The 15,000-nt window shown below is 46.4% G+C and overlaps 1 protein-coding gene across 1 annotated transcript in view; it reads right to left on the bottom strand.

Moving 5' to 3' along the window:
- Window positions 1–15,000, bottom strand: part of LOC310867033 (low-density lipoprotein receptor-related protein 1B-like) — a gene marked incomplete at its 5' end in the record, with an annotated part of 569,593 nt that overhangs the window by 148,403 nt on the left and 406,190 nt on the right. Inside the window, 2 exon segments of the mRNA XM_083776826.1 lie at window positions 11,855–11,940; window positions 13,023–13,209. Coding sequence (XP_083632952.1) covers window positions 11,855–11,940; window positions 13,023–13,209 — 273 coding nt within the window.

Raw genomic sequence — 15,000 nt, 5'->3', positions numbered from 1 at the left:
GGGTGCATATCATTTCAGAATCAGAATAATTAGTTTACACTTTACAGTATATGCTATACTTGGTACACAATCAATCAATAAAATGTTTTTTTGATATTCTGGATGACACGCGGAAATTGCTTAAAAAGCTCAAAAACAAGCTTTGTCGTGACCTAAACCGCTATAAATTTAAGCAATACATTCTGACTCTGAAATATTCTGAATGGAAATGAAGTGGTAAAGGTTTTCTCTCTTTCTTTTGTTGCTTATTTGGGAGAGTTCCAGAGCCAAGCCCTTTGAGACTGATGAACCTTTCATCCGAGCGGGACGTTTTCCTGGGATTCATCCATGTGTGAAAGAAAGTCTAGAGACTCTCGGCAGCACCTCCCCAACACCTGCCCCATCTACTATAGCTCAAATTTGTCTCTCTTGTAGCCATTCTCCACAATCTCCCAAAAATAATGCTAACGGATATAGAGTCTGGAACTATAGACACCTCCTGAGAGCCACGTACGGAAGGCAGCTGTCACCTTGGTGCTTCCCATTTCTGATAACTGCATTTGAAATGACACCGCGAGGACTAAATGACACCGCGAGAACTAAATGACACCGCGAGGACTAAATGACACCGCGAGGACTAAATGACACCGCGAGGACTAAATGACACCGCGAGGACTAAATGACACCGTGAGGACTAAATGACACCGCGAGGACTAAATGACACCACGAGAACTAAATGACACCGTGAGGACTAAATGACACCGCGAGGACTAAATGACACCGCGAGAACTAAATGACACCGCGAGAACTAAATGACACCGCGAGAACTAAATGACACCGCGAGAACTAAATGACACCGCGAGGACTAAATGACACCGCGAGGACTAAATGACACCGCGAGGACTAAATGACACCGCGAGGACTAAATGACACCGCGAGAACTAAATGACACCGCGAGAACTAAATGACACCGCAAGAACTAAATGACACCGCGAGGACTAAATGACACCGCGAGGACTAAATGACACTGCAAGAACTAAATGACACCGCAAGAACTAAATGACACCGCGAGGACTAAATGACACTGCAAGAACTAAATGACACCGCAAGAACTAAATGACACCGCGAGGACTAAATGACACCGCAAGAACTAAATGACACTGCAAGAACTAAATGACACCGCGAGGACTAAATGACACCGCGAGGACTAAATGACACCGCGAGGACTAAATGACACCGCGAGAACTAAATGACACCACGAGAACTAAATGACACCGCGAGAACTAAATGACACCACGAGAACTAAATGACACCGCAAGAACTAAATGACACCGCGAGAACTAAATGACACTGCGAGAACTAAATGACACCGCGAGAACTAAATGACACCGCGAGAACTAAATGACACCGCGAGAACTAAATGACACCGCGAGAACTAAATGACACCGCGACGACTAAATGACACCGCGAGGACTAAATGACACCGCGACGACTAAATGACACCGCGAGGACTAAATGACACCGCGAGAACTAAATGACACCGCGAGAACTAAATGACACCGCGAGGACTAAATGACACCGCGAGGACTAAATGACACCGCGAGAACTAAATGACACCGCGAGGACTAAATGACACCGCCAGAACTAAATGACACCGCGAGAACTAAATGACACCGCGAGGACTAAATGACACCGCCAGAACTAAATGACACCGCGAGGACTAAATGACACCGCGAGGACTAAATGACACCGCCAGAACTAAATGACACCGCAAGGACTAAATGACACCGCGAGGACTAAATGACACCGTGAGAACTAAATGACACCGCGAGGACTAAATGACACCGCGAGAACTAAATGACACCGCGAGAACTAAATGACACCGCAAGAACTAAATGACACCGCAAGGACTAAATGACACCGCGAGAACTAAATGACACCGCAAGGACTAAATGACACCGCGAGAACTAAATGACACCGCGAGGACTAAATGACACCGCGAGAACTAAATGACACCGCGAGAACTAAATGACACCGCGAGGACTAAATGACACCGCGAGGACTAAATGACACCGCGAGGACTAAATGACACCGCGAGAACTAAATGACACCGCGAGGACTAAATGACACCGCGAGGACTAAATGACACCGCGAGGACTAAATGACACCGCGAGGACTAAATGACACCGCGAGGACTAAATGACACCGCGAGGACTAAATGACACCGCAAGAACTAAATGACACCGCGAGGACTAAATGACACCGCAAGGACTAAATGACACCGCGAGAACTAAATGACACCGCGAGGACTAAATGACACCGCGAGGACTAAATGACACCGCGAGGACTAAATGACACCGCGAGGACTAAATGACACCGCGAGGACTAAATGACACCGCGAGGACTAAATGACACCGCGAGGACTAAATGACACCGCGAGGACTAAATGACACCGCGAGGACTAAATGACACCGCGAGAACTAAATGACACCGCGAGGACTAAATGACACCGCGAGGACTAAATGACACCGCGAGGACTAAATGACACCGCAAGAACTAAATGACACCGCAAGGACTAAATGACACCGCAAGAACTAAATGACACCGCAAGGACTAAATGACACCGCAAGAACTAAATGACACCGCAAGGACTAAATGACACCGCAAGAACTAAATGACACCGCAAGGACTAAATGACACCGCGAGGACTAAATGACACCGCAAGGACTAAATGACACCGCGAGGACTAAATGACACCGCAAGGACTAAATGACACCGCGAGGACTAAATGACACCGTGAGGACTAAATGACACCGCGAGAACTAAATGACACCGCCAGAACTAAATGACACCGCGAGAACTAAATGACACCGCGAGGACTAAATGACACCGCGAGGACTAAATGACACCGCGAGGACTAAATGACACCGCGAGGACTAAATGACACCGCGAGGACTAAATGACACCGCGAGAACTAAATGACACCGCGAGGACTAAATGACACCGCAAGGACTAAATGACACCGCAAGAACTAAATGACACCGCGAGGACTAAATGACACCGCGAGAACTAAATGACACCGCGAGGACTAAATGACACCGCGAGGACTAAATGACACCGTGAGAACTAAATGACACCGCAAGAACTAAATGACACGGGCAGAACTAAATGACACCGCGAGGACTAAATGACACCGCGAGGACTAAATGACACCGCAAGGACTAAATGACACCGCGAGAACTAAATGACACCGCAAGGACTAAATGACACCGCGAGGACTAAATGCCTGAGAGAGAACAAAATGACGTGTGTGAGAGAGAAGAAATCCCTAAACAGCCAATATGAGTATATCAACCAACAGTGTGTAGGGTGAGGGTCCAACCAACAGTGTATAGGGTGAGGGTCCAACTAATTTGATTTACATCAGCGATCACTGGAAGCATTTCAAAATTGTGTGAAGTCAACAAACTCTACTCTACTCTACTCTACGCAGTAGAGTGCAAATGCAAGTTGAGTTTTTAAGATTTATAAATATAGTGTGAGTGCACTCCAGAATTGATTAAACTTTTTGCGTGTATTATGTCCAGTTGTCCACGATCTATAACAAGTGCACCTAGAGGTGTGCATAGCTGAACATGTCAGTGGTTCAACCCGTGTATTATTGAAATGCAAAATACATTATGGATTCATTTGGATGAACGGACGACCTCATTATAAAAAAACAATCTGCATACAGCACTTTTTAGTTTGGCATTAGCACTTTTTTTGTTTTGTTTCACAAATTAAAGTAAGCCTATATAAAAGAGACAGACAGCGAAGCAACGTTTCCGCTTGGCCAAGGATTTAATTCTGACCTGAGATCAGATTCATACGAGGTTTCCGCTGGACACACACTGGTCTGATTAACCCATTCTGACCTGAGATCAGATTCTAAAAATGTCAGTCGTTCTTCGATTTTTCAAAAATAGCAGACCTACAAGCTCGTAGCGCGCCACTCGGTGGCGCGCTATGAGCTTGTAGATCTGCTATTTTTCAATAGCTAAAGCATAACATGATGCTAACACCAAAATGGGTTCCCGTTCAGAATGGGTTAATTCCCAATGTCTCAAAAACATTTCTGGTGCAACATTTTATTTAGGAAACAGTGGTATAATGTCGTTTACCCTGAACAGCATTCAGACTCTAGCCAGTGAAAGATGCAAGGTAAACAAGGAAGGAAAAAAAAACCCATACTGACGAAATAAGGATACATATTAAATGATACAGTTGTTCCCCATTGTCCACAGCAACAGCGGGGAAACCAAATACTCACATTAAGTGCCTACTATACGCTGACAATTTGAAACCGTACGTACGCATCAAGTCAGCAATATAATCCCCCAAACAGAGCGCTTGTTCTTAACATGTCCTGTACAATGGGCCTGTGAATCCAACCAGTAGTAGTTATTGATTTTAGGAGGCGATTCCCCACAAGATGCAGTGCCCGGAGCAATATATATAGACCACATGAAAAGACTTAAGTGAAGTGTGTGGAGAGAGTGGAGACCGCGAGCCCCATCAAAGCAGGAAGAGTGAAGTACTTCCCTTCCCCTCCCGTCATGCTCACGAGACCCCCGCCGTCAGCTCACGAGACCCCCGCAGTCAGCCTCAGACACACAAACTGCTCCCCCCAAACAACACACGGCCTCCCCGGGGTGTCTGGGCGGGCGAGCGAGCGCCGTGTGGGCGCAGAGAAAAAACGTGCCAGGACATCTTGACAGGCGATATATGCTGTAGGAGTACATCTTCATCTTAGCCCATTTTGGGCCGGGAACACCCCCTTTTGGTGTTAGCATTATGTTATGCTTTAGCTATTGAAAAATAGCAGATCTACAAGCTCATAGCGCGCCACCGAGTGGCGCGCTACGAGCTTGTAGGTCTGCTGTTTTTTGAAAAATCGAAAGAACGACTGACATAGAAACACGGCTTTTTCAGAAGACTGTCAGGATGTAGACGACATTTTTTTAGAATCTGATCTCAGGTCAGAATGGGTTAGATCATCAACACCCTCATAAGAGACAGGCGCCAAAGTCTCCTGGGGCTGGGGGGGGGGGGGGGGGGGGGGGAGACCTCACTATCCAGCACTGCTACTACTCCTTAGACCTGTGATTCTATTGGTCTGAGAGGTGTTGTTTCTGTACCGCCACCGGGACATGTTATGACAGGAACCTTAACCCATTCTGACCTGAGATCAGATTCTAAAAAAAATGTCAAGTTTTCTGAAAAAGCTATGTTTCTATGTCAGTCGTTCTTCGATTTTTCAAAAAATAGCAGACCTACAAGCTCATAGCGCGCCACTCGGTGGCGCGCTATGAGCTTGTAGATCTGCTATTTTTCAATAGCTAAAGCATAACATAATGCTTACACCATAAGGGGTTCCTGCCCAAAATGGATTAATTAGACCCGACACCGATTCGAAAAACACCTTCTCTAAAGCCTTCCTGAAAAACTACAGTATGTGTCATATAGCTAAAATGAGGGGAAGTGCAAGGTCGTTTTTTTTAACAGGATAACACATGTGAATTTTACAATAAAAGTGTCATTGGTTGATGTCATTGGTTGGGGGCACGGTAGCACAGTTGGTAGTGCTGTCGCCTCACAGCTAGAAGGTCCTGGGTTCGATTCCCGCTGGGGACGCTGTGGGCACTGGCGGCGTGTTCCCTCCTCCGCGTCATCAGTGCCCATATAACCCGAGGCGGGGGTTGGCGATAGGGCCTTTCTGTGTGGAGTTTGCATGTTCTCCCCGTGTCCCCTAGGGTAGATACCCTATGCCGTAATCCTGGTCTCTAAAACTACCTCCCCCTGGCCAGCCGAGGCGCCTGATGGAGGGGAAAGGAACTGGTCGGAATAACGTGTCCCTTCCACGCGCTATACGTCCGGCCGGGGAAATTCCCCTCTGTCAGGTGAAAAGAAGCAGCTTGGACTCCTCATGCATAGAAGGAGGCATGAGGTCAGTCCGGTTGGCAGAGGAAGTGTAGCGCCCAGGATTACATTAGATAATTGGCACTGGGTGAAAAAGAAAACTGGGTTACAAAATCGTGGGATAAAAATGTAAAGAAATAAAAGTGTACATTGGTACATTACACTCATTGGCTCTTTAGGGACTTTTACATGAATGAATGAGCGACCGACCGTGTTGTGGATCTGAACGAGGTGGATCTACGTTATAACGGTGTTACGTGAGGTCAGTGGGGTACTGTCCAACCAGGAGCACTTAGCGCTGCACACACACCGCACGCACATCTCCCACTCCGGCGTCCATTACAGTCAGCCATTGCCAGTGATTCATGTGAACTATGGACGGCATGCACAGACGATATGGATGGAGTGGTAGAGGTTAGGGTCCCAGGTGGGAGACCTCCCATAGAGAATGTCCCGCACCGGAGGCTGATTTAACCCATTTTGACTTGAGATCAGATTCTAAAAATGTTCTTCTACATCCTGACGGTTTTCTGAAAAAGCTATGTTTCTATGTCAGTCGTTCTTCGATTTTTCAAAAAATAGCAGACCTACAAGCTCGTAGCGCGCCACTCGGTGGCGCGCTATGAGCTTGTAGATCTGCTATTTTTCAATAGCTAAAGCATAACATAGTGCTAACACCAAAAGGGGTTCCCGCACAGAATGAGTTAAATCTCACTGGACCATTTGTGATAATCAACAGGACTCATTTGGGGGGGTGGGGGGAGACCGGGTGATGATTGAAAGAGCCTTTCCCTTCGGGGGGGGGGGGGGGGGGGGGGGACACCTTGATGGAGTCATATCGGCTATCTACCTGGCAGTCAGGGAGGCTGAAGTATAAATGACTCTCTCCCCTTTAGAGGGAGAGAGAGAGCAGGGCTCGGGTTGAAATAACGTTGACGGCCATGACGGAAACAGAAGCGTGTTCGTTCGTTCGGGGGAGGGAAGCTGGGCGGGGCAGGAGGGTGATGTTTATAATAATGAATTGCATTTTTATTATAGCGCTTTTCCGAGTGCTCAAAGCGCTTTACATTTACAACGGTTCATTCATTCATACATTGGGAGGTGAAGTGGCGAACAGTCGACGCCAGCGTCCTCACTTCCCCACATTCACACACCGACGGTGGCGAGCTCACACCGACCGGCTCACTGGAGGCAATGTGGGGTTCAGTGTCTTTGCCCAAGGACACTTCCACATGTGGACAGGAGGAGGAGGAGCCGGGATTCGAACCGAATTCGAACCGAATTCGCCGACCCAGGGATCATTGGACGACCTGAGCCACAGCTGCCCACTTTTGTCACTGCACGTACAGTACAGTACAGTACAGTACAGTACAGTACAGTACAGTACAGTACAGTACAGTACAGTACAGTACAGTACAGTACAGTACAGTACAGTACAGTACAGTACAGTACAGTACAGTACAGTACAGTACTCCAATGGGCCGCAGCTGGGCGTATAGTGGCGGTCGGGAGGAGTAGGACGAAGCCTCTACGTCCTCCCGGTGGGGGCTCCTCACTGGCAGATGAGTGAGTAAGACGACACAACAGCACAACACACGTGTGGGGAGGAATTTAACCCATTCTGACCTGAGATCAGATTCATACGAGGTTTCCACTGGATACACATTGGTCTGATTGACCCATTCTGAAATCTGAGATCAGATTTAAAAAAAAATGTCAGTCGTTCTTCGATTTTTCAAAAATAGCAGACCTACAAGCTCGTAGCGCGCCACTCGGTGGCGCGCTATGAGCTTGTAGATCTGCTATTTTTCAATAGCTAAAGCACGACACCACGCTAACACCAAAATGGGTGCCCGGTCAGAATGGGTTAATTGGCATAACGACTTACATTTGGGAGAAAACATAAAGGGGGGAGGGGGAGGGGGAAGCAAAAGAAAATAAATTAGCACTTTTTTTACAGCAGCCATTTTGATTGAGGTATAAGCTCAGCTGCAGGTATTATACAATTACTGTCAATTAATAGTTTCTGTGTGCCAGTAAGTCAACTGTACATGCTGCTGGGCACACAGTAAAGGCATACTGTGCTCTGAATTAAACACACCCGTTCATTAATTAATGTCAGCTGTGTTTACTCGTCAAAATTAGTTCTTAGTGCTGCACCCATATTTGAACAGCGGGGGGGGGTGTCTAAGGTTTCATAACGCAACTCCACGTGTAAGAGTGAAGCACAAACGCACACACACACACGCACCATTTGCCTTTTGTTCTTTTCTGCTTGTTTTGTTTTTTCAGGGCCGTGCAGAGATCACTGAATGGGGGGGCAAGGGTGGTCTTTTCAATGTGTGGTACATTGGATGTCTTATGATAATGCAGCAAAGTGACGTCATGTTGTAGTTTTTCTGCGATCACCGCCGTATCGCCTAAAACCGGAGTCTCATAAGGCCTTTTTCTTTGTTCAGTTCAGTTTTTCTCCTCTCCTGAATAGTTAAGTCTCGCCGCCATGACTGTCTCTGTGTCAAAGAGAGTCACATATAATCAGCTGATTATGTATTCAGTATATATATATTGTTGTCTTCGTGCTAAGGTTATTCGGTGCATATTTAAGTTTGCTCTTTCCCCTCTGGTCGTCTGGTTTGCGGCTCCGCTCCTGATCCGTTGTGGGAGGTGTGAGGACACAGCCCTGTTTTCCCAACAGCCCCATTTGACTATTTCCTACACACACACACACACACACACACACACACACACACACACACACACACACACACACACACACACACACACACACACACACACACACACACACACACACACACACACACACACACAGAAACGCTACGGCGCTATTTGAGATTCAATTTGGTTATCAATGTAGCCTCCTGATGAATGGGATGTTTTACTGCTTTATGCAAAGACACTAAACGTTTAGAGACACACACGTGCGCGCGCACACACACACGCACACGCACACACACGTACACACACACACGCACACGCACACACGGATCTACATAATGACTCACTCCTCCTGACACTATTCCCCGGCCCACTGAAATTAGCTGGAATTAAGAGTGTTTCTGAGGAGGTGTGTGCAGCGCGGGCGGCGGCAGTGACAGAGTGACCGTGGGGGCCTCGTTATCGGAGCCAACACACGTCACCACCACACCACCAACCACCTTAACCCATTCTGACCTGAGATCAGATTCATACGAGGTTTCCGCCGGACACACACTGGTCCTGATGAACCCATTCTGACCTGAGATCAGATTCTAAAAATGTCAGTCGCTCTTCGATTTTTTCAAAAATAGCAGACCTACAAGCTCGTATCGCGCCACTCGGTGGCGTGATATGAGCTTGTAGATCTGCTATTTTTAAATAGCTAAAGCATAACATGATGCTGACACCGAAATGGGTGCCCGCCCAAAATGGGTTAATTGTTGCTCCATTAAGGCTCCGGCGTACAAGTGGTTTTCTGTTTCATGACCTCCGTTAGTCTAATTAGAAAAGACTTTTACTACTTCTCCTTCTTGGTGGAGTTCACAGAGTCCGGAGCGGGCGGGCGAGGTTCACGTGAGCACCGATGAAAGCGTCGCACGCTGGAGGTGGGAGGCTGGAGGGCCGTGGAAAATTAACTGAAGGTGATGGCGTTCTGTGACTGAGACGTTCGTTCTAGTTATAGGAGTCAATCTAATTAGTGTGAACTTGACTCTCTGCTCTAAAAATAGGCTGCATAGACCAGTTGATTGCATTGGGTGAAATACTCAAATTGTTAATTTAGTTCTGTTTATACACGGTCCCCATAAGGGTCTGTGTGTGTGCGTGTGTGCGTGTGTGTGTGTGTGTGTGTGTGTGTGTGTGTGTGTGTGTGTGTGTGCGTGCGTGCGTGCGTGCGTGCGTGCGTGCGTGCGTGCGTGCGTGTGTGTGTGAATGTAAATATATGTAAAGTGCTTTGGATAAAAAGCAGTCTCTCAGGTCTCTCACCTGTTTCAGAATGGTGTAATTGGAACCATAGATATCTCTATCACGGTCTACCAAAGAACACCATTTCTCATTTTAGAGTCGAATGTGGACAAAACAAAAGAACTGCTCATTGAAACAACCCACACTGGACTTAACCCACTCCTCATTAATGGTAAGACAGTAGAACAGGTTGCCAGTTTCACATATCGTGGACTCACCCTGGACAATAGACTTATAGGTTTGATTAACATATCACCTCTATCCAGTCACGTTTTCAGCAAAGCTCCTCATCTCCTATTATTATTGTACAAAAGCATTATTCAACCTGTTCTGTTGTACTGTTCCACATGTTTTTACAACATACTGCCCATGCGCCAATGCGGCATGGACACACACTGGTCTGATGAACCCATTCTGACCTGAGATCAGATTCTAAAAATGTCAGTCGTTCTTCGATTTTTCAAAAAATAGCAGACCTACAAGCTCGTAGCGCGCCACTCGGTGGCGCGCTACGAGCTTGTAGATCTGCTATTTTTCAATAGCTAAAGCACGACATGATGCTAACACCAAAATGGGTTCCCGTTCAGAATGGGCTAACAGAAACAAACTTTTCAGTATTACCCGTATTGCTTCCAAGAGTATCGGACTTCCCACACCAACACGTTCTGATCTGAACAATAATGACATAATAGTGAAACAGCTAGCACTCTCAATATCACGTGACACTGATCATCCCCTGTATCGCTTATTCAACCTCATGCCATCAGGACAAAGATACAGAACCTTACCCTGGGAAAGGGTCTGTTTCAGTAGGAGTTTTGTCCCCTCAGCCATCAGGACAAAGATACAGAACCTTACCCTGGGAAAGGGTTTGTTTCAGTAGGAGTTTTGTCCCCTCAGCCATCAGGACAAAGATACAGAACCTTACCCTGGGAAAGGGTTTGTTTCAGTAGGAGTTTTGTCCCCTCAGACATCAGGACAAAGATACAGAACCTTACCCTGGGAAAGGGTCTGTTTCAGTAGGAGTTTTGTCCCCTCAGCCATCAGGACAAAGATACAGAACCTTACCCTGGGAAAGGGTTCGTTTCAGTAGGAGTTTTGTCCCCTCAGACATCAGGACAAAGATACAGAACCTTACCCTGGGAAAGGGTCTGTTTCAGTAGGAGTTTTGTCCCCTCAGCCATCAGGACAAAGATACAGAACCTTACCCTGGGAAAGGGTTTGTTTCAGTAGGAGTTTTGTCCCCTCAGCCATCAGGACAAAGATACAGAACCTTACCCTGGGAAAGGGTTTGTTTCAGTAGGAGTTTTGTCCCCTCAGACATCAGGACAAAGATACAGAACCTTACCCTGGGAAAGGGTCTGTTTCAGTAGGAGTTTTGTCCCCTCAGCCATCAGGACAAAGATACAGAACCTTACCCTGGGAAAGGGTTTGTTTCAGTAGGAGTTTTGTCCCCTCAGCCATCAGGACAAAGATACAGAACCTTACCCTGGGAAAGGGTTTGTTTCAGTAGGAGTTTTGTCCCCTCAGACATCAGGACAAAGATACAGAACCTTACCCTGGGAAAGGGTCTGTTTCAGTAGGAGTTTTGTCCCCTCAGCCATCAGGACAAAGATACAGAACCTTACCCTGGGAAAGGGTTCGTTTCAGTAGGAGTTTTGTCCCCTCAGACATCAGGACAAAGATACAGAACCTTACCCTGGGAAAGGGTTCGTTTCAGTAGGAGTTTTGTCCCCTCAGCCATCGCGGCATTAAACAAACTGCCCCGCCGATATAGGATGGTTCTGTACACAGTGGGGACCTCATGTTTTTGTATTGTCTTGGCGTTATGTTTTTCTGTACTATGTGCTGTTTTTGTTGTTGGTGTTGAACAGAAATGTGAAGATGAATATCCTTCGGGACAATAAAGATTATTATTATTATTAGAGGCTATGGATGTGGAGAGGTCTCTCACCTGTTTCAGAATGGTGTAATTGGAACCGTCGACGCTGAGTTTCCGTATTTCGTGGTGGTCGGCCATGATGAGGAAAGGCTCCTCGGCTGGAAGGGAAAAAACACGGACAGAAGGACCAATCAGAACCTTGATAAAGATGGGATGGGCCTATCAGATGAGACCACTTATTGGCGCTGAATGACTCAGAGAAATTATACAACACGGGAACATTAGTGGGGGTTCTACTTTATTAAGGCCCGTCGTGCATTCAGCATTTGAGCCACGGAACCACCATTTGATTTAGCCTAGATTTAGCCTCTCATTCTGAACCAAAACGGAATATTTCGTTATCACTGGATAAGATTTTGTTGTATTAATATAGGAGAGATAACAATTTGCCTGCATTCTCCAATATTGTCTAGACTTCTTGTAAATTGAAATGTTATAGATGTTTATCTCTTGAGAGCGTAAAATGTAGAAAAAGATTTGACACTCTCAAGAGTTAAACAACTATAAGGGTCCATTTGGTTGCCAACTCTCTATCAGTTAGCTGGGGCCCTATAGGCTACCTTTCGGATATTTGAAAATAGCAGATCGCGACGCATTGCGAGCTTGTAGATCTGCTATTTTCAAAAGATGTGTACATACATTTGAAAACTTGAAATGGGACAATCTGCATTGTGAGTAAAAATCGTGAAAATGTGCCTCATGTCTTTGAATATATACAGTATTATTACAGAGTAAACATTTTAACAAAAATCTTTGCTTCTGGGGGGGGGGGTCCCTGGAACAACATATTTTCAGATGATGGGCAGAGGCATATTACATATCATTTGTGGGGTCCTTGACATGAAATATTGAGCACCACTGATACAGAAACATGAGGTTTTTCAGAAAACTGTCAGGATGTAGAAGACATTTTTAGAACCTGATCTCAGGTCAAAATGGGTTAACCAAAATGGGCGCGATACGAGCATGTAGGTCTCCTATTTTTGAAAAGAATCGAAGAACGACTGACATTTTTTAGAAGCTGATCTCAGGTCAGAATGGGTTCATCAGACCAGTGTGTTGTCCGGCGGACACCTCGTATGAATCTGATCTCAGGTCAGAATGGGTTAAGTAAAAAATTTCCGTACTTTTTCCCCACCACTGAAACCAAAACGAGGCCTGGGGGCCTGACGTTACGTACCTGAGAGGGCCTTGCAGGTGTTGCGCGCGCTGCGCTCCTGGGCCTCATAGCCGTCCACACACAGACACTTGTAGGAGCCGTAGGTGTTGAGGCAGCGCTGGCTGCACGGCAGGACGGACGAGCACTCGTCCACGTCCACGCACGTCCGCCCGTCGTCCTTCAGACGGAAGCCCGGCCAGCACTTACACTGTGGGGGGGGGGTCACAGCAGAGACCAGAGGGGACAGCAAGTGTTAGAACTATAGAGATCAAATCCAGCCCAACCACCGACAGTTTCAAATCCTCCCTAAAAACTCACCTTCGCCATGTATAATCTCACGTGTCGGAACACAATACAGTATGTCATGAGCTTGTATAGGTCTTCCATTTTTGGTTAATGTTCCCCCCAGAATACGGGTGCTGAAGTTCAATATAGTCAAACTGGGCTGTGTTTTACTTTTAGATCAGCGACACTGGCTGTTGCATCCGAGTGTAAACCAGGTATTAGTGTGTGGAACTGCAAAAGGGGGCAGCTGGGGGAATGAATATGTCAACGTGTTGAAAAGTTGAGCCTATACATAAAATATCAGCCCCTTGAGTTTACCACAGCAGTACAGTCGACGAACAGATTCCAACACTGTTGATATGTTGTTGCTGAAGGGTATAGTAACCGCATTAAGTCCAAAGCTGTCCACATCTTTTCAGGAACAAAAACAGCAAAAAAATGTAGTAGTTATAGCAGATCTACAAGCTCAAAACACGATGGGTTCAAAGCTCGTAGATGTGCTATTTTTAGCTATACGTTTTGTGTGACACTGTAGTTAGTATGATGACGTAGGGCATTCATTTACGGAAAACTCCACTCAAAAATCATATGAGGTTTCTGCCCAACGGAAGGCTTGAAGGCATCTATGGGGAATAATGACCCCATACAGACCCCCTCCGTGTAGCATAAATAAATTATGATAACATCAATGTCACAGTGTGGACATTGTCTAGCCCATTCTGACCGGGCACCCATTTTGGCGTCAGCATTATGTTATGCTTTAGCTATTTAAAAATAGCAGATCTACAAGCTCATATCGCGCCACCGAGTGGCGCGATACGAGCTTGTAGGTCTGCTATTTTTGAAAAATCGAAGAGCGACTGACATTTTTAGAATCTGATCTCAGGTCAGAATGGGTTCATCAGACCAGTGTGTGTCCGGCGGAAACCTCGTAATGAATCTGATCTCAGGTCAGAATGGGCTAGTGTAGCATGTAGTCCCCTGCACTGCCTCTCCTCCTCTGTGACCATGGTCCCCCAAAAGAATAACTCAAAGTGCTTGTATCAGCTCCACTGACTGCCCCCCGGGCCCCGACTGCAAATCCTTTCCTTATCCAAAAGTTATAACCTTGAGACCCTGTTCTGCTGATCTCTCTGTTCGGGGGCCACGAACGGATGAGCCGAGGGTCCCCCCCTCTCTCTGGCCGGCTTTAATCTGGCTCACGACAGGGGGGGAGAGAGAGAGAGCGGCTTTGTGTGTGTGTGCGTGCACGACGCACATACATGTGTGTGTGTGTGTGTGTGCCACGTTTTCTGATGCCGACAGCAAAAGTAGTGGGATGAGCGTGAACTTGGGCAACTCTGGAGCAGTGGTGTGACTAAGTACATTTACTCCAGTGTTGTTTTTGGCAGCAAATTTCTATTTTAGTTTTAGTCGTAGTCCTCTTGAAACGTTTTCATTTAAGTTTTAGTCACATTTTAGTCACCCGTTTAGGTTTAGGTTAGGGTTAGAGATGGGGATAGTAATTTCGGAACAATGAACCTTCTTTTTTTTTTTATATATTTTTTATCCCACGATTTTGTAACCCATTTTTCACCCCTGTGTCAATCATCTAATTTGATCCTGGGCTCTACACACCCTCCGCCAACCTGGGGAGAGGAACAGACTTAACTCATGCTTCCTTCATGCTTGAGTGTCCAAGTTGCTCCTTTACACCTGACAGGGGGGAGTTTCC

This window comes from Protomyctophum parallelum (assembly GCF_964188405.1).
Source record: "Protomyctophum parallelum genome assembly, chromosome: 11".
Classification (NCBI taxonomy): Eukaryota; Metazoa; Chordata; class Actinopteri; order Myctophiformes; family Myctophidae; genus Protomyctophum; species Protomyctophum parallelum.
Note: the sequence above shows the minus strand (reverse complement) of the source record. Positions and strands in the feature narration are given on the sequence as shown.